Source organism: Leptonychotes weddellii, chromosome 10 (assembly GCF_054177405.1).
Source record: "Leptonychotes weddellii isolate Sample4059 chromosome 10, ASM5417740v2, whole genome shotgun sequence".
Lineage (NCBI taxonomy): Eukaryota > Metazoa > Chordata > Mammalia > Carnivora > Phocidae > Leptonychotes > Leptonychotes weddellii.
The window spans coordinates 121,150,172-121,168,640 of record NC_138378.1 but is presented as its reverse complement, the minus strand read 5'-3'; the positions used below and the strand labels follow the sequence as shown (position 1 = coordinate 121,168,640).

Genomic DNA, 18,469 nt, shown 5'->3' with positions numbered 1-18,469 from the left:
GCTTGTGCACACACTCATGTACCCGCTTGCTTTCTCACACTTGCATGCGCACACTTCTTTACGCTTGTGCACACACTCGTGTACCCGCTTGCTTTCTCACTCACACTTGCATGTGGACACTTGCTCATGCTTGTGCACACACTCATGTACCAGCTTGCTTTCTCACACTTGCATGCGCACACTTGCTCACGCTTGTGCACACACTCGGTACCCGCTTGCTTTCTCACACTTGCATGTGCACACTTGCTCACACTTGTGCACACACTCGTTACCCGCTTGCTTTCTCACATTTGTGCTTCCCTGCACTCACACTTGCGCCCGTGCCCACACGTCTCCCACGCTGACACACTCGTGCGTGTTCATACACGTACGCGTGCACACACAACCCTCAAACAGCACAGCCCTGCCGTGGGCGGCAGTGACAGCGTGAAGCCATGGGGAGGGACAGGCATGTGCTGTCAGGTTCCTTGTGAGCACTGCGTCTTGAATAAAATTTGTCTTAATGAGCTTCCCGGGAAGGTGCCAGACTGGAGAGAGTTTTTCATTCTTTTCCTGCGAAACTGGAATTTTACTTGTCACCTGTCTTTCTGTAGACCATTCCAATTAGCACACTAGTAACTCCAGCCCCAGTTTAGATCAGACTGAAAAAGTGGAAGAATAAAGTGCTTGTGGGGGTGACCAAGTGCGTCTGCTGCCATCTGTCTTGTGGCCGTGTGCTGTGACGCGGGGAAAACACGCTACCCACCACCGAGCCTGCCCAGTGAACGTCACAGTGATCACTGCTGTTCCAGAGAGCCGGGGTTTGTGGGGGGCCTGATACAAGCCAAGGGCCGTGTCCCCGGCAACTCCACCCGGTGACTTGGTCGCACCTGAGAGAGGTGACAGGTTCCACCTCTTACTTGTGGACGGACAGGGTTTACATGACTCAGCATCGGCCGCGTGCGTCCCGCGGGCTGGCACTGGGGGGGGCAGCAGGGGAGTGCAGAGATGGCCGGGCCGCTCCCGAGGGGCGGCGAGGAGGGTGTGCCGACGACCCAGAGAGGCTGGTGAAGGCCTCTGATGTGGCTGCATCTTGTGCCTGCTCTCAGCTACGGTGTTTGGTGCGGTGTCTTGTGTGTTTGCATTTAAGGACTTTCCCTCACTTTCTAACACAGAAAACATGTAAGAGATGCTGTTAATAAATTTGGTTTATGGAATTGGCAGATAGTGACAAGACAAAGTTCACCAATTCACTTAATGATTTTACAGGAAAGAGAGAGAGACAGTGCAGGTGAATTCCCATTGCCATGTAGATGGAAGCAGGAAGAGGGAGAGGAAGGTGTTTCCTGACTCTGGTTTCGAACAAAACTCGGAACCCTGGTGTGCCCTGTTGTCACGCCAGCCTGCACGCCCCTCGTGGGCCCGGCTTCCAGGGCTGGGTTTCCTGCTTCCGCCCAGCTCACGCATTCACGTGCCCTCTCTCCACATGCAGATCTGCAGGTACTTGAGCTCCTAACTTCGCAAACCCAAGAGCGATCTTTTTAACTCTAAAATGTTCTTCCGGTTGTTCTTCCCATAGGACTACGTGCTGGCTGTGGATGCTTATCACTCGGTTATCCAGTATTACCCAGAGCAGGAGCCACAGCTGCTGAGTGGCATCGGCCGGATTTTCCTTCAGGTACATGCCACACCAGGCACGTGAGCTACGGCGGGCGGTCCCTGCCTGGGTGGCCTGGGACTCATTGTTCATTCTGTAGATAAGAAATAGCACAGAGCAGCGCCTGGGGGGCTTAGTCAGTGAAGTGTGCCTTCGGCTCAGGTCATGATCCCAGGGTCCTGGGATTGAGCCCCACACCCGGCTCCCTGCTCAGCAGGGAGCCTGCTTCTCCCTCTGCCCCTCCCCCTGCTAGTGCTCTCTCTCTCGAATAAAATCTTAAAAAAAAAAAAAAAGCTCAAAAAATGTTTCGCATCAAATGTTAAAGGTTTAGTTCTTTATAGTAGTTCTGGTTTGACTGTATTAAGTCCCACTGGCTTTGACGGGATCAGGAAGCCAAATTGCTAAATGTGAGTTTCCATAGACTTTCATTGGTAAAGCATTGAAACAGATCACTTTAGAAATCATCATGTTACACTGAGAAGAGCATTGATAAAGCCATACGGAATCTTATTTGAAGTTGTCTGATAATAGAGTCCCTTGCTGCTGTTTTGCTGGAAAGAGCGCACCAAGTCCACCATGAAGCAGCCCCAACAGGGCAGAGGGTGAGGGACAACACCCTCTTGCCAAGAACAGTGCCGAAGCCGGGAGCATCTTCCTGGACCGTTTGGCGATGGAGGGATGTGCGCCCCTCCTCACTTCTGTCTCTCTCAGGATGGCCATCCCACCTTTGCAGGCTGAGCCTAAGGGCCTCTGCCCCCGGCCCACCCTCCATCTGCAGGGCTTCTGCCATAACGCCCTGAGCTGGGGCTGGGGAAAGGAGTATGAGCAAATGATGGTCCCTGATAGTCAGAGAAGGGCCAGACGTCTCTGGAGCACCACTCACCCTGAGCGGGCACCGTGCGGAGCCGTTCCACCGTGGGGATTACCAGTCATTTTACAGATTAGCAAACGGAAGCTTCCCTGTGGTTGAGTGAGCTGCCCGAGGCCTGAGACATAAGCGTACCAGGAAGAGTCTGAAGAAGGGCTCTCTGAGCCCAGAGCTCAGGTTCTCTTCACTGAAGGGTGGCCCTGTCCTACACCCCCAGTCGTCCACACACACACGCACACCCTCCTCCACACCGTGCACACACACAGGTGTGTGCGCACACTCCTACACCCCAAGTTCACACACACATGCACAATCCCCTCCTCCACACCACACACATACACACACACACACACACACTCTCATCTCCTTCTCCTCCCGCCAGCCCCAGCCCATACTGTTCATGGAAAGCAGATGAGACCTGCACTGGGTCCAAGGACAGCCTGACAATGAAGGCCAGCTGTGGTCTCTGAGTCCCTCCTGGGGCGCTCAGGGGCCTCCGTTGTGGGGCTCTCAGGGGCGGCCTTCCCTGACTGACAGCATGGATGTTGAGGAGGCTGGAAGACTGGGTTTCTGTCTGTTCTCGTGCTCTGCTAGCACGTAAGCCGTATCTTCTCCGTGTGCCAGGGACGCCCATGATCGTCCTGTGAGGTCATTATGCAGACTGAGCACGACAAGCCACATAGAGAACACAGTGCTGTGCTTGGAATCCAGTAGGACAAACCCAGAAACGTCATTTCTGAGTCTCCGTTTACACAGCTGGAGGAATATATGCTGGACGCCCATTTAAGAACCCTGACGCATGAAGCAGCCTCAGGCGGGAGCCGTGGATCCAACAGTCCTGAGGTCTGCGTCAGGCTGGGACTCTGAGCATTTCCCTGGACATGTTTCTGGCCTCAGGTCATTGAGAGAAACGTCTGGACACAGAATCTTGGAGAGAAAGGCACTGGCTTCCAGAGCTTTGTTTGACATCCCACCTGGTTTGGGGACAGTGGCAAACACCACGAGGGAAGCTCGTGGTGTTCCTTGTTCTCGGGGCTGAAGGAGGTGACACCTGGTTCTGAACGGAGACGGGGAAACGGGGGACGAAGGACACCAAATCCCAGGCAAGTGACCAGGAGACCTAAGCACTCGGGAACTCTTTCTCAAACACCTCTCCCTGACACTTGGACTGTTGCCCGACCACAAACTATCTGAATTCTGTGTTTCTGCAAAGGAAATCAAAACTGTGGTACTTCCCTTTACGACACACCTCTGCCAGAGCTTCTGGAAGGGAAGCGCAGGGAGTTGCCAGGCTGTCAGCAGCCAGGGCTGTCCCTGTCAGCTCCACTTCAGGATAGCCAGCAGGCTTCCTTGGGTGTTTAATGGGTGCTGGGTGTGGCTTGGTTTGGTTGGGCAGAATAAACTAGAGTTCCGTATCGGGTCCCAGTATGACTTGGAAATTTGTGAATGTGATGGTCCCTGTCATTTTACCAGTCACAACCCCAACAAGTGACTTGGGGCCTGGCTTATTGTACTGAAACATAGTGTGTGTGTGCGTGTGTGTGTGTGCGTGTGTGTTTTAAGCTTTATTTATGTAAGAATTTCTACTTATTTATTGAGTTTTTTAATTCCAGTGTAGTTGACATACAGTGTTATGTTAGTCTCAGGTGTACAACGTAGTGATTCAGCACCTCCATACATCACCCGCTGCGCATCACAACAAGTGCGCTCCTTAGTCCCTGTCACCTGTTTCCCCATCTCCCCCCATCCCTGTGTTCCCTGTAGTTAACATTCTGTTTCTCGGTTTGTCTCTCTCTCTTTTTTCCCTCTTTGCTCCTTTATTTTGTTTCTTAAATCCAAATATGAGTGAAATTATATAGTACGTACCTTTCTGACTGACTTCTTTCACTTAGCATTATACTATCTAGCTCTATCCATGTCGTTGCAAATGGCAAGATTTCATTCTTTTTTATGGTTGAATAATACTCCATTGTCTATATATATATATATATATATATATATATATATATGTTTATATATATATACACACACACCACATCTTTAACCATTCATCAGTCGATGGGCACGATTGTAAATAGTGCTGCTATATATAAACATATAAGGGTGTGTGTTTCCCTTTGAATTAGTGTTTTCATTTTCTTTGGGTAAATACCTAGTAGTGGAATTAATGGGTCATATGGTGTTTCTATGTTTAACTTTTTGAGGACCCTCTATACTGTTTTCCACAGTGGCTGCACCAGTTTGCATTCCCACCAACAGCTCATGAGGGATCCCCTTTCTCCACATCCTGTTGTTTCTTCTGTTGTTGATTTTAGCCATTCTGACAGGTGTGAGGTGATAGCTCATGGTGGTTTTGATTTGTATTTCCCTGATGGTGAGTGATGTTGAGCATCTTTCCATGTGTCTTTTTGGTCATCGGTGTGTCTTTGGAGAAATGTCTGCTCATGCCTTCTGCCCATTTTTTAATTGGATTATTTGGTTTTTGGGTGTTGCATTCTGTAAGTTCTTTATATATTTTGGATACTAACCCTTTATCAGATATGTCATTTGCAAATATCTTCTCCCATTCAGTAGGTTTTCAGTTTTGATTGTTTCCTTCGCTGTGCATAAGCTTTTTATTTTGATGTAGTCCCAGTGGTTTATTTTTGCTTTTGCTTCCCTTGCCTCAGGAGACATTTCTAGAAGAATGTTGCTATGGCTGATGTCACAGAGGTTATAGTCTGTGCTCTCTTCTAGTATTTTTATGGTTTCAGGACTCACATTTAGGTCTTTAAATCATTTTATAGTTTATTTTTGTGTATGGTGTCAGAAAGTGGTCCAGTTTCATTCTTTTGCATGTAGCTGTCCAGTTTTCCCAACACCATTTTTTGAAGAGACTGTCTTTTCCCCATTGTATATTCTTGCTTCCTTTGTTGAAGATTAATTGACCATATAATTGTGGGTTTATTTCTGGGTTTTCTGTTTGTTCCGTTGATCTATGTGTCTATTTTTGTGCCAGTACCATACTGTTTTGATTACTACAGCTTTGTAATAGAGCTGGAAGTCCGGAATTGTGATGCCTCCAGCTTTGCTTCTTTTTCAAGATTGCTTTGGCTATTCGGGGTCTTCAGTGGTTCTCTACAAATTTTGGATTGTTTGTTCAAACACTGGGGAAAATGCTATTGGTATTATGATAGGGATTGCATTAAATCTGTAGATTGCTCTAATATAGACATTTTAACAAATATGTTCTTCCAGTCCCTGTGCATTGAATGTCTTTCCACTTCTTTGTGTCTTCTTCAATTTCTTTCATCAGTGTTTTCTAGTTTTCGGAGTACAGATATTCTACCTCTTTGGTTAGGTTTATTCCTAGATATTTTATTATTTTGGGTGCAATTGTAAATGAGATTGATTCCTTGATTTCTCTTTCTGCTGCTTCATTAATTGTATAGGAATGCGATAGATTTTTATACACTGATTTTATATCCTGTGACTTTACTGAATTTGTCAGTTCTAGTAGCTCTTTGGTGGTCTCTGGGTTTTCTATATATAGTGTCATGTCATCTGCAAATAGTGAAAGTTTGGTTTCTTCCCTACCAATTTCAATGCCTCTTATTTCTTTTTCTTGTCTGATTGCTGAGGCAAGGACTTCCAGTATTATGTTGAATAAAAGTGCTGAGTGGACATCCCTGTCTTGTTCCTGACCTTAGGGGAAAAGCTCTGTTTTTCCCCATTGAGGATGATGTTATCTGTGTTTTTTTCATACGTGCCCTTTATTATGTTGAGGGATGTTCCCTCTAAATCTACATTGTTGAGGGTTTCTATTATGAATGGATGTTGTACTTTGTCAAATACTTTTTCTGCCATCTATTGAAATGATCACATGGTTTTTATCCTTTCTCTTATTGATGTGATGTATCACATTGATTTGCAAATAGTGAACCACCCTTGCATCCCAGGGATAAATCCCATTTGATTGTGGTAAATTATTTTAATGTATTGTTGGATTGGGCTTGCTAATATTTTATTGAGGATTTTTACATCTATGTTCATCAGGGATATTGGTCTATAGTTCTCTTTTTCTGTGGTGTCTTTATCTGGTTTTGGTATCAGCGTAATGCTGGCCTCATAGAATGAATTTGGAAGTTTTCCTTCCTTTTCTGTTCTTTGGAATAGTTTGAAAAGAATAGGTATTATTAACTCTTCTTTATATTTTTCGTAGAATTCCCCTGTGAAGCCATCTAGTCCTGGACTTTTGTTTGTTGGGAGATTTTTGATTAGTGATTAAATTTCATTGCAAGAAATTGGATTGTTCAAAATTTCTATTTCTTCCTGCTTCAGTTTTAGTAGTTTATGTTTCTAGGAATTTACCCATTTCTTCTCAGTTGTTCAATTTGTTATAATTTTTCACAATATTCTCTTATAATTCTATTTCTCTGTTGGTTATTTCTCCTCTCTCATTTGTGATTTTGAGTCTTTTTTTTTTTTTTTTAATGAGTCTGGCTAGAGGTTTATCAATTTTGTTGATCTCTCCATAGAACCAGCTCCTGGGTTCATTGATCTGTTTTATTGTGGGTTTTTTTTAAAGGTTTTATTTATTTGTTTGACAGAGAGAGACACAGCGAGAGAGGGAACACAAGCAGCGGGAGTGGGAGAGGGAGAAGCAGTTTTCCCGCTGAGCAGGGAGCCCGACACGGGGTTCGATCCTGGGATCATGTCCTGAGCCAAAGGCAGATGCTTAACAACTGAGCCACCCAGGCGCCTCTAGTTTTTTGTTTTTTTTTTAAGATTTATTATTTATTTACTTATTTGAGAGAGAACATGAGAAGGGGGGAGGAGCTGAGGGAGTGAGAGAAGCAGACTCCCAGCTGAGCAGGGGTGTACATATCCTTTAGTTTTTCTTTGCCTGGGAAATTCTTCATTTCTCCTCCTATTCTGTGCAGGGGCCATGCTCATCTTCTTGGTATCTATCGTTCCAGTTTTAGTATATGTGCTGCTGAAATGAGTACCCTTCTATCCTGAATTATAGACTTGCTGGATAGAGTGTTCTTGGCTGCAGATTTTTCCCTTTCAGCACTTTGAATGTATCATCCCTCTGTCCCTTCTGGCCTGGAAAGTTGCTGCTGCAAAATCCCCCAATAGCCTTGGGGGTTTCCCTTGTGTGTAACTCTCTTCTGTCTTGCTGCCTGTTCTGTCACTGCTTTTTGCCATTTTAATTACTGCGTGTCTCGTGTGGACCTCCTTGGGTGGATTTTGATGGGAATTCTCTGTGCCTCCTGCATGTGGGTGTCTGTGTCCTTCCTCAGATTAGGGAAGTTTTCAGCTGTTATTTCTTCAAGTAAATGTTCTGCTGCCTTTTGGCTCTCCTCTTCTTCTGGGATCCATGTAATGCAACTGTTATTCCACTTGATGGAGTCACTGAGTTCCCAAAGTCTGTTCTCTCATTTTGCATAATCTTTTTTTCTCTCATTTGCTCAGCTTGATTCCTTTCCATTACTCTGTCTTCCAGGTCATTAACTTGCTCCTCTGCTTCCTCTAACCTGCTATTTATTCCATCTAGTGTATTTTTAATTTCATTTATTGTGTTCTTCATCTCTGATTGGTTCTTTTTTATCTCTGTGTTAAGGATTTCACTGATGCCCTCCACTCTTTTCTAAGTCCAATGAGTATCTTTATGATCATTAAATTCTCTATAAGGCATACTAATCTCCATCTCGCTTAGGTCTCTTGCTGCAACTTTGTCCTGTTCTTTCATCGGCAACATACTCCTCTGTCTCCTTATTTTGCCTCACTCTCTGTGTTAGGAAAGTCGGCTATGTCTCCTGCCGTTGAGAGGAGCAGGCAGGTAACAAAGCAGCCCTGTTCCTGTTCCACAGAGGACGCACAGCTGCTGCAAGAGCCCAGGCTGGCCAGGGCTACCACAAAGCACCCACCAGCAGGGGCGCAGTGTGACAAGCTGTGCACACCAGTCCTCTTCCACAGAGGACAGCAGCCACCATGGAGACGGGCCAGCTGGGTCCACTGCAAAGTGTGTACAGGCATGTGGGCGGGGGCAGTTTTAACAAGGTCTGTGCATCCTCCCAGGGAAGTCAGGAGATGCCTTGCCAGCAAGGTTTGTGCCGGTCCTCTGGGTGAGGGGACCCACAGTGAGCCCAGCTGGAGGGGTGTGGGTACGGTGCAGGCAGGTCAGGTAGTGCAGGTGCTGTGCTGCTCCCACAGGTGGCTGTGTGATTGTGCTGGGGCAGGGGAGGGCACGGTGCCCGCCAGCTCCCCTTTTCCTGCGGAAGTCCCTCAGGCACTCTCCCTCCCGTATGCCCCAGGCAGTTTTCAGACTGCTGCTTCTAATCTAGCTCTCCATGGGCCGTTTGCTATGCTGTCCCTTTGAGGGCAGGGACCCAGCTTCCAGTCACCTCCAGGCTCTCCCAGAGCCAAGCCAGCTGGTTTTCAAAGTCCCAGGCTTTAAGTCCTGCTGGTTGTAAGAATTCACAAAATTCGGCCCCTCTGATTTTCAAATCCAGATGCTCTGGGGATTCGTCTGCCTCGTGTGGGGTCCCTGGTGTGATCGTCTGTTTCTCACCCCTCTCTGCACCTGCTGCCCCTCTCCCACGGCTGGCCCCCAGGGGTTTAACTCCCTACCGTATGTCTGTCCTTCCTACTCTCTTTGTTGTGGCATCTTCTCTGCCATTAGTTGTGGAGTTTGTTCTGCCTTTGGGTCATCATCTGGGTTGTTTGCATTGATGTTATCTAGCTGGATCCATGGGACCAGGTGAGCTCAGGGTCCTCCTACTCGGCCACCTCTCTGAAAGTTATTTTTTTTTTTTTTTCCTAAGATTTTATTTATTTGACAGAGAGAGAGCAATAGCAAGAGAGGGAACACAAGCAGGGGGAGTGGGAGAGGGAGAAGCAGGCTTCCCGTGGAGCAGGGATCCCGATGCGGGACTCCATCCCAGGACCCTGGGATCATGACCTGAGCCGAAGGTAGACGCTTAATGACTGAACCACCCAGGCGCCCCTGAAAGTTACCCTTTATTATTTTACTTAATGATGGATTCCCTTCAAAAGGTACAAATTAAAAACTAAGACTTAATAAGGCATGTAATTCACTTCATTCCTGACCTATGGGTGTTAACCTTCCCCTGTGTCCTAAATGGCATTCACTTTTACAAGTAATGATTAGTGATGTTACCCGAGTTTCCCCACCTGGTGCAAACATGTCTTCTGAGCTGACCCGTCAGGTAACTGTGTGTGTGGATGTACACTTACTAATTTTGTTACCTGAAGTAACTTTGTCAAAGCAGATTGGAGACATCAAAACAGCTGAGAAGTATTTTCAAGACGTGGAGAAAGTAACCCAGAAATTGGATGGACTACAAGGCAAGATAATGGTTTTAATGAACAGGTAAACCTCTTTAAAAAAGACTATTTTCTCAAATCTCCCAAGAGCTCAGATTCTGTGTAGTAAAGCCCTCTAGGGACGGTGTTCCTGCCCCATGCCCCAGACCTGACACACAAGTCGTCACCACCCAACACACCCACTGGTGTCTCATTGAACTTAGACACCTTTCAGTCTCAACAGACTAAAATGTTTTCCCCTTGTTTTTCAAAGTACTGTTTATATTGCCCGTTTTCAACATAAATTTGCATAAATGTTTATTCTCTCTAGCCCCCAGCTGCTTTAATGCCCATGTTTTCATGTCCGTAGGAGTCACACACACACAGTGTGGGGCTGGGTGGAGGTTTATGAAGATGGAGCCTGGGCCGGGAGCAGAGCTCACACTGCCGCAGAAAGTAACCAGCATGCAGGTGTCCATTTTTATAGCAGGAAGTCACTTAAGTCAGAGGTCATAACTTCACCTAACAAGAGTTTAATTTGCCAGCCGTGATGTGGCTCATTCAGCTGCAGTGTCCATCCCCCCACCCCCCAACACCAGGCTGCTCAGAATCATGCCGAGGAGATGCGGCACGCTCCTGTCTATGCCATTAACCCCTCTTCCTGCTTAACTGCTCTGTCCTTTATGTTCCAGAGCGTTCCTTCACCTCGGTCAGAATAACTTCGCAGAAGCCCACAGATTCTTCACAGAAATCCTCAGGATTGACCCAACAAACGCCGTGGTAAGGCCCCACAAGAGCTGGGGGCTAACTTCTGGGGGCCTGTCCGGCGTCCATGGGCACCCATCCCAGTGGGTGGGCAGGTTCCCAGCAGGGCCAGCCTCGGCTGCCCCCTGCCCCGCCCCGTGAGCAGATGGACAGCTGCCGTGTCCAATCCTGTGCCTGTGTCCTCCCTCCAGGCCAACAACAATGCCGCCGTGTGTCTGCTCTACCTGGGTAAACTCAAGGACTCCCTCCGGCAGCTGGAGGCCATGGTCCAGCAGGACCCCAAGCACTACCTGCACGAGAGCGTGCTCTTCAACCTGACCACCATGTACGAGCTGGAGTCTTCTCGCAGCATGCAGAAGAAGCAGTCCCTGCTCGAGGCGGTCGCCGGGAAGGAGGGGGACAGCTTCAACACCCAGTGCCTCAAGCTTGCATAGGACACTCGCCCTCTGGAGCCCCCAGGGCCTCTGAATGGTGGACACGGGTGCTAACAGAGGAACACGACTGACGGAGTCAATAAAATCTTTCACGCGTGCCGGGGAGCAGTCTTCTTCATCCGGAGCCACGCAGAGGCCCGCACTGTCCGGCCGTTTGTCAGACTCCAGCAGACCCCGTGCCCACAGCTCTGCCGGAGGTTAGGAGTCCGGGGGCGAACATGCGCTGTGGGTGGCGGGCACGGGCAGCAGCGGCTCTGGGGTGGCCCTGGGTCCCTTTTGTTTATTCTTGGAAGCTGAGCTGCTTCATCTCGTAATTCTGAATATCCTCAGAGAAAAGGTGAAAAACCAACTATTCTCACTCTGTAGATCCTCCAGTACGTCTGGGCATAAAGGCAGAGAAACACCAAACAGACGGCCGTGCACCTTCTCTCTCCTTCGCTCCTCTCACATCCCAGAACTAAACACATCACTTGTATTCAACTCCTTTTCAGCTGATGCTGGACAGGCCTGGCGATGGGGGAAAGAATCCACCGTATTTCTTCTGTGGTTTGTACAACCAAGGGAGAACATGGAACGTGCACAAGCACGTGGGCTAGGAGGTATTTTTGAACCAAGCACATGTCGATTTAGGTGTTCCTTCATCCTGTATGCCGGGACGTTTGCTTTAGTATTACAGAGTATAGGGGAGGAGTTTTCTCCTCCACCCTGCTAGGTTCTTTGGGTGTTCTAACAAGCAAAGTGATGTAAGACAGATTAACAGGAGAAAAGTTTAATTACGTACATAAGAGGGACCCATAAGATGAGATCCAAGCCAGGCAATTGAGGCTTCTGTGCCATCCTGAGCTAAGGAAGGAGCTAGGGACCTGGGGCTTCAGCGGGAGAGGAGGGGGATTCACAGAACTTTGCCCCAGTGTACAGATAAGCCATTCAGTAAAAGTTTATAGCTGGGAACAGCTCCCCCTCTGAGCAAGGCCCCCATCCAAACCCTTCTAAGTAGTTGAGGGAGAGGTAAACGTTTTTCTTAAACCTTCATCCTGATTGTCTTCAGCTCAAACTAATCCACTTGCCAAAGTAGCATATTTGGGGGGCACATATCCTCCCCCTGCCTCAGTCCTACCTTTGAAATCTCCGGGAAATTCTGCAGTCCAGAAAGTGAGCTGGTCGATTGCTCCAGCTCACTGACCTCATCTCTTAGTCCTGAGAATAGGTCGGTTCCATTAAGCAGCTGGGTCTCAGTTCAGGAGGCAGCTATGCAAGAGGGCTCCCGAGTGAGGCCTGGGTGTGAGTAACCAGGTGTTCGATGTGGGGACAGAAGGAAATGGAGTTAAGTCACTGGAGCAGGCTGCGGTCCCAGTTTCTGAGCTCCAGAGCTTGGAGCATCTTCAGATGCAGTGAAGCCAGGTAGTGGAAATCGGACGGCTGGCAAGCTTTCTGAGTGGCCCCCATGGGAGCTGGGATGGTATCTCCAGAGCGTATGTTAGGGGGTCCGGCTCCAGCTCGCATGGCTGCAGGAAAAGGGCAGCTTTAGTTCTCAACAACTCCCAAGTGAGAAGGGCAAGGGGGACTGGAAACATCAGTCTGGAGAGTTGCAGCCAAATATAGGAAGAAAATAGAAGAATTTGGACCTAGTCCAGTTTACAGGTAGAAAACAAAACCTCACAGCCCAGGAGCAGCACTAGACTCTGCTGTCCACAAAGGCATATTACTGAAACATCAGGTCTCTCTGCAGCCAGCCCACATCCATCAAAGCAACCATAGCAACACTAAGTCTGTTTTCCAATTGAGTCGTTTCAGTAACCCGGCCTGGTTATTTATAGAAGTGCAGAATAACAGTGCTCACCATATAGGCTCTATTAAGTCTGCTTTGCTGGAACTTTCCATAAAGAGTCTTGGATGAACCTCAAAAGCCTCTCCAGGCTAAGAAGCCACACCAAGGACCTGCTGTCAGACTTTGCCTGCAATACATACAGATTTAGGTGAATTCCTCTCTTCTCAAGGTCCCGAAAATATCCTGAGGTTCTTCGGCCTGCCAGGAAGTGCCCTTCCTTGCTCACCAGGCCAGGCTGCCGGGAACCCTGTAAGCAAGGGGCCAGGCTGATGTTCCCCCAGGGTCTTTATTGGCTCCATAAGGTCAGCCTTAGTTCCTGAAAGCTGATCATCTCAGAGTCTTTACAACACTCTCAAATAGCACAGTCTAGTCAAAGCCTGGTAACATAACCAACATTCCCAATCATGTCCTGTTGCAAGAATGGATTCTTAGTGCACTCATGCACATATATTGCCACTAAAATGAGAATACTAAGTTGGCAAATTCTGGAGGTATCAGGTAGGGAGAAAAATGGTTTCATCTTTGTTCACAAGGGTGTATCTTAAATTGTTGATACCTTAAGAGAAGAAGGTTTCCTTAAATCTGGAAAAACGAAAGAACAGGCAATGTTCCAAAGCAGAAGTCATGGAATTATAGTTGTTCTAAGTTCATGCAGTTCCATTAGTTCTAGAAAGTCTTACCCAGCTCACTTTTCCGATTGTAAGACTCTCAAAAGCCCGTCCTTATCAGAGCCCTTTCCTTGACTCTCCTGAAGGGGAGACACCTTTGCAGGAAGGCTGTGGCCCGAGTATCACAGTGAAGCAACTGGTCTGTAACCAACAAGACTTAGGCTGCCCGTTGTTAAAGATCTGAGGGGAGTTCGTTATAATGGAACTGACAAAGCTAGTTGCTTATTTCTGTATGTTTTAAGATAACTGGAATTATGACCAACATTATCCAGGACATACTAGGTTTCTAGGAATTTCATGTAATTTGTAGAACATTTATATTAATATTCGCCCCTACAGTGCAACCTAAGAAGGTTTATCATCACGTATTTGACATGCTTTCCATATAACTTTACACATCAAATAAGCCTATTTAATGTTACATCGTTCTTTGTATAAGCGAGAACAAATCTCGTGAGATGGTCCAGGGACCCCCTGGAAACTCTCAAAACTTAGTTCAAGGTCAAGGAAGGCCTTATTTAGAATTTGATTTGGGGAAGTTGGTCGAAAACATCAACATGTTTGGACACTTGACTAAAGAGGGTCAGACGGCTGTCAAACTGTACTTTGGTTGATTTAGTCAAAGGGCCAGAAACCGAAGAGCTGGTGTAAGGTACAGAATCTTGGCTTCCTGGCACATTATTTAAAAGGTAAAGAAACTTTCACAGTCTGTTAACAGCAAACCTGAAGAAAATTTCATTTTAAGAGTAAAAACCAGTTTTGTACCACTTACTTTTGATATTAAAACTAAATTTTAACCTTAGCCAGCATGACCACACATTAAAATTTCTCTTCAAAGATTCCTTTTCCAGGGATGCCTGGGTGGCTCAGTTGGTTAAGCGTCTGCCTTTGGCTCACGTCATAATCCCGGGGTCCTAAGATCGAGCCCCTCAGCGGGGAGTCTGCTTCTCCCTCTGCCCGCCAGTCCTCCTGCTTGTGCATGTACGCTGACAAATAAATCTTAAAAAAAAAAAAAAAAGCCTTTTCTAAAAACCTGCAGCTTTCTTTGTCCTCAACAAAAGTGCATCTTCACTCCTCAGTCCTCCTTTTACCGAAAATCACACGTCTCTTGCATACAGAATGTTTTCCTTATTATTTCTAGTAGCTTCAATCACATTATAATTTAAGCCTGAGACATTTCTCGTGAATGCCAACAAGCAATTGTGAACTGTCACATTAGTATTCTCTAGATTATAAAACATACGCCAATTTGCCAATTTCTAGAGACCTAGGCTTCCTGTTAGTACAGTTTGGTTCCATGTGGCACAAAAAACGTGTTTGCTAAGAGACCCAAATAGCTTTAAAAGTTCCTCTCTAAAACGAAGCCAAAAGTAGATAAACCGCATCCCCCTTCCCCCTCTGATGAGAAGCCTCTCTCTAAAGTTTGCATTTCAAAGCACTGCTTTGAAGTCCCAGAGAAGCTGGGGGTAGAAAATCTGCATCACAAAGGCACAGAGAAAGTCTCCAGAACTCTCTGGATGGAGTTCAGAGGCTTATTCACCAGTTCTCACAGGTCCCGGGTGCTCGCTGTTGAAAGGTTTCCCTTTGCTGTTCTTCTGAAGGGCAGAACAGGTCTGCCCCAGCGTCCTCCTCTTACTGGATCTGTGAACACGGAGAGGAGGGGGGCGGGGTTAGGATTGGTAAAGACGGATGGGCTAGGACTTGCTTCTAGAGCCACCCTTCTGGTTTTGAAGAGATTTGCAAGACCGTTGTTTCCAAATCCGTGGAGAACAGGGTTGCAGCCTGAATGTCACCAGGCGGATCCACCCACCCAACGAAGTGACCTCCGGCTTCTTTTCCTCTGGGGACACAGTTTTATTTTAGCTTGGGGGAAAGGCCTGCCCAAAATTAAGTAAAAAATAATCCTGTCAGGCTCTGAATATCAGCTATGGTCAAAAGTTCGGTCACACCAGGGGTCTCCCCTCTTATTTTCTGCCTTTTTATCTACTGATCGCAGGAGGTCATCCATTTGAGGATTTTGTATTTAGGACATTCTTCTACTGTGGCCTTTGACCTTTGAAGAGCATCCCCAGCAGCCTCTGGGGACGGGCCTTGGGGACAGAGGGGAGCAGCAGGAGATGGGTCTGTCTGACGTTTTAGGGACCTCTTGTAAAGAGCTAATGAGAAATTAAAGCTACAACAGTTCTTGCAACAAAGCGATTTTGGAATTAAGTTTTTTGGAGGCTTCTGCATACTAATTAAAATAGGCATCCCATTCTGTTTGATTTGGAAACCCCTGCTTTTAAGTGTACTGCTTACATGATCTTTGGCGTTCCTCCTAAAGGCCTTCCACCTCCATCGGCCTGGTTGTGATGCCCCCGAGGGCTGGCTGCGGGGGGTTAGCGCACACTTCTGCCGAACCGTATGTAGCCACAAAAGGGAAGCACCCTCCTACACTTGTGTCTGGCCAGATTTTGGAGCCCCCAACCTGACCAACTGCAGTTCTCAGGACACGAAACAAGCTTAGAATTCACCATTTCTGTGGCTACCCACAGCTTCCGGGATCACAGTTCTAGAATACACGTTAAGCAGCGGTGCTGGAAGGCAGGGTGAGTAACTCTTCAGATTTCAAGGAGGGGAATTTACATTGGATGTCAAGTTTAATTTTGTTGTGGCATCTGTTCTTTCACTCAGTTAAGGGAGTCCCTAATGCTGGCCATTATACTTTTTATCCACTTTGTAGTTTGGTCTTTTCCAGAGATACCAGTGAGGTAATTGTTTGGGATGAGTGCTCTCTAAAAACATTTTTCTTTCAAATACAGCCAATTTAGAGGATCCGTCATCAGGCCCTTCAGAGTAGGATGTAGGTTGACGTCAGTAGTGGAAAGGCTTTATGAGGTGAAGAGCAGAGGCACCCGGAGAATGCAGAAGGGGCAGCTCTCACAGCCCGGAGAGCTCACTTCGGGAGTTAGCCGCAAAACCAAGACTTGATGGTCACAGTGGTCAGACTGAGGTAACCAGTGTGTCCAGTTTCCCAAGAGAACATGAGGTGCCTCTGGTGGCCCACTAACCTCAGACACCAGGCAGTGCTCCTGGAATGGGGCTTTCCCAGCACCAATAAGACAATGACGGTGGCGAGGACAAAAGCCCTTGATGGATGGGCCCTTGATGACAAATTCCTGGGAGCTGGCGTGACCGGACAGAGTGCTGCCGGTGGTTTAGGGTCTCAGGTCCCCAGTCAGTTCAGCCGGCCACCAGCTGCACCTGAGTAAGTGGACCATCTGACCCAGGGAGAACGTGCTCACTGGTCACAAAGTCGGGTGGTCAGGACATAAAGCAACATGCAAGGAAAACGTGCATGGGAAAAATAAAAAGTTAACAGCTTCAGCCAAGCTTTGGGTCTCTTGGAGCCAGACTGATGCCTAAGAGGAACGGGTCTCTGGGTTGGGGACTGTGCAGTGTTTCACAGCATACCTCACTGTACAGAAATTTTCTTAAGGTTGGTGGGTGACCTAGTGTCAATCTAACCCGTTACATGACCAACTTACCTGAACGTGGAGTCCACAAATTCAGTGGCAAACACTCCCACAGCCGGTAAATGATCCTCCCATGCCTGCCAGCTTCTCAGCTATGGCTTTCAAGAGCCCCCTTGGCAAGGCATCTACCTCGCAGGCACATTAATCGCAAGCAACGCGTGTCCAAACAGAGGCCAGCATGTGGGGCTGGCTCACAGGGCCTGTGTCCGTGTTCTGCTCTATGGCAATTCTGCTTTAGGACAAAAAACACAATAAAGAAAAACTGACCATCTCTGGGAGGAAAAGGATCAACAGAAACCAAGAGTGCTCATAACAAACTTTAACAAATCGTTACATCCAAGGAACTAGTTCTAGAAATATTTGCTCCTGCTAGTCTGAGTTTATGAAAGGAAGGACTGTCCCTTCTCCCTTCCATGAGACCCTGCAGGCAGAGATTGGAACACTAGCATGGTAAAAATCCTGACCTGATGTAGGCAGCACTTATCAGAGGCCCAGCAGCTCAGCTGCAGCAGCCGCAGGGGGAGGAACGTCCTCCTGGTAAAGATGCTGCCCACTGCACCAGCTGCAGGGGAGGAGACTTTTCTCCTCCACCTGCTAGGTTCCTTGGCCTAATAATCTAACTGACGTATCAAACAGGTTAACAGAAAAGTGTGTAGGTATGGGGGGACCCATAAGAACATGAGCCCCAAGGACAAGCCAGGCAGTTGAGGCTTCCGCTTCATCCTGAGCTAAGGAAGGAGATAGGAGCATTCACAGGAAGATAGGTCATGCAGGTAAAAGTTTATAGCTGGTAACCCCTCCCTCTGAGTGAGGCCCCCTATCCAAACTCTTCTAGGTAGTTGAGAGGTAAGAATTTTTCTTGCATCTGCTGTGTCAATTGCCTTCAGCTCAAACTAATCCACACGTGAAAGTGACATCTTTTGGGGTCATGTATTCTGCTCTGCAGTAATCCTGCTCTTAAAGAAAATCTAAACTACCTGAGAACTTCCTCACTAAAGAACTTCTGGCAAGGGTCCTTTAAAGATGTAGCTCTTCTAGGGGTGCCCGGCTGGGCCAGTCCCTGTACAGAGCATGTGACTCAATCTCAAGGTCAGGAGTTCATGCCCCATGTTGAGCATAGAGAGAACTTAAAAACCTAGCTCTTCTAATACATTTTAAAGTATAATCCATTTTAAAGACCTGGGTGGCTCAGTCAGTTTGGCATCTGCCTTCAGCTCAGGTCATGATCCCAGGGTCCTGGGATCAAGTCCTGCATCCGGCTCCCTGCTCAGCAGGGAGTCTGCTTCTCCCTCTGCTCCTCCCCCCACTTGTGCTCTCTGTCAAATAAAATCTTAAAAAAAATAAAGACCATGATATAAACATTTATTGCATAAAGCAAAACTGTTTCTATTCATTTTTATAATAAAGCAAAAACATGCAAATATAGTATCTACAGGCAGACCGT

At 47.3% G+C, this 18,469-nt stretch overlaps 1 protein-coding gene and 1 long non-coding RNA gene across 4 annotated transcripts in view; one reads left to right on the top strand and one right to left on the bottom strand.

The window, feature by feature from the left end:
• Positions 1–11,117, top strand: part of TRAPPC12 (trafficking protein particle complex subunit 12) — an 85,561-nt gene extending 74,444 nt beyond the window's left edge. For 2 of the 3 annotated variants that reach the window (XM_081797259.1, XM_081797257.1), the window contains exons 9-12: positions 1,559–1,657; positions 9,782–9,882; positions 10,508–10,595; positions 10,772–11,117. In XM_081797259.1, coding sequence (XP_081653385.1) covers positions 1,559–1,657; positions 9,782–9,882; positions 10,508–10,595; positions 10,772–11,014 — 531 coding nt within the window. In that variant the 3' untranslated portion in view covers positions 11,015–11,117. Of the gene's footprint in view, positions 1–1,558; positions 1,658–3,128; positions 3,925–9,781; positions 9,883–10,507; positions 10,596–10,771 lie in introns of those variants that run through there. The other variant, XM_081797261.1, reaches the window with a different exon arrangement.
• Positions 11,118–13,979: 2,862 nt separating this feature from the next.
• On the bottom strand, positions 13,980–18,333 carry LOC145716000 (uncharacterized). Its single transcript, XR_014138341.1, has 2 exons — positions 17,038–18,333; positions 13,980–15,151 (listed from the first exon to the last, which is right to left on the bottom strand). It is a non-coding gene; the product is annotated as an uncharacterized LOC145716000 (long non-coding RNA).
• Positions 18,334–18,469: the final 136 nt, after the last annotated feature.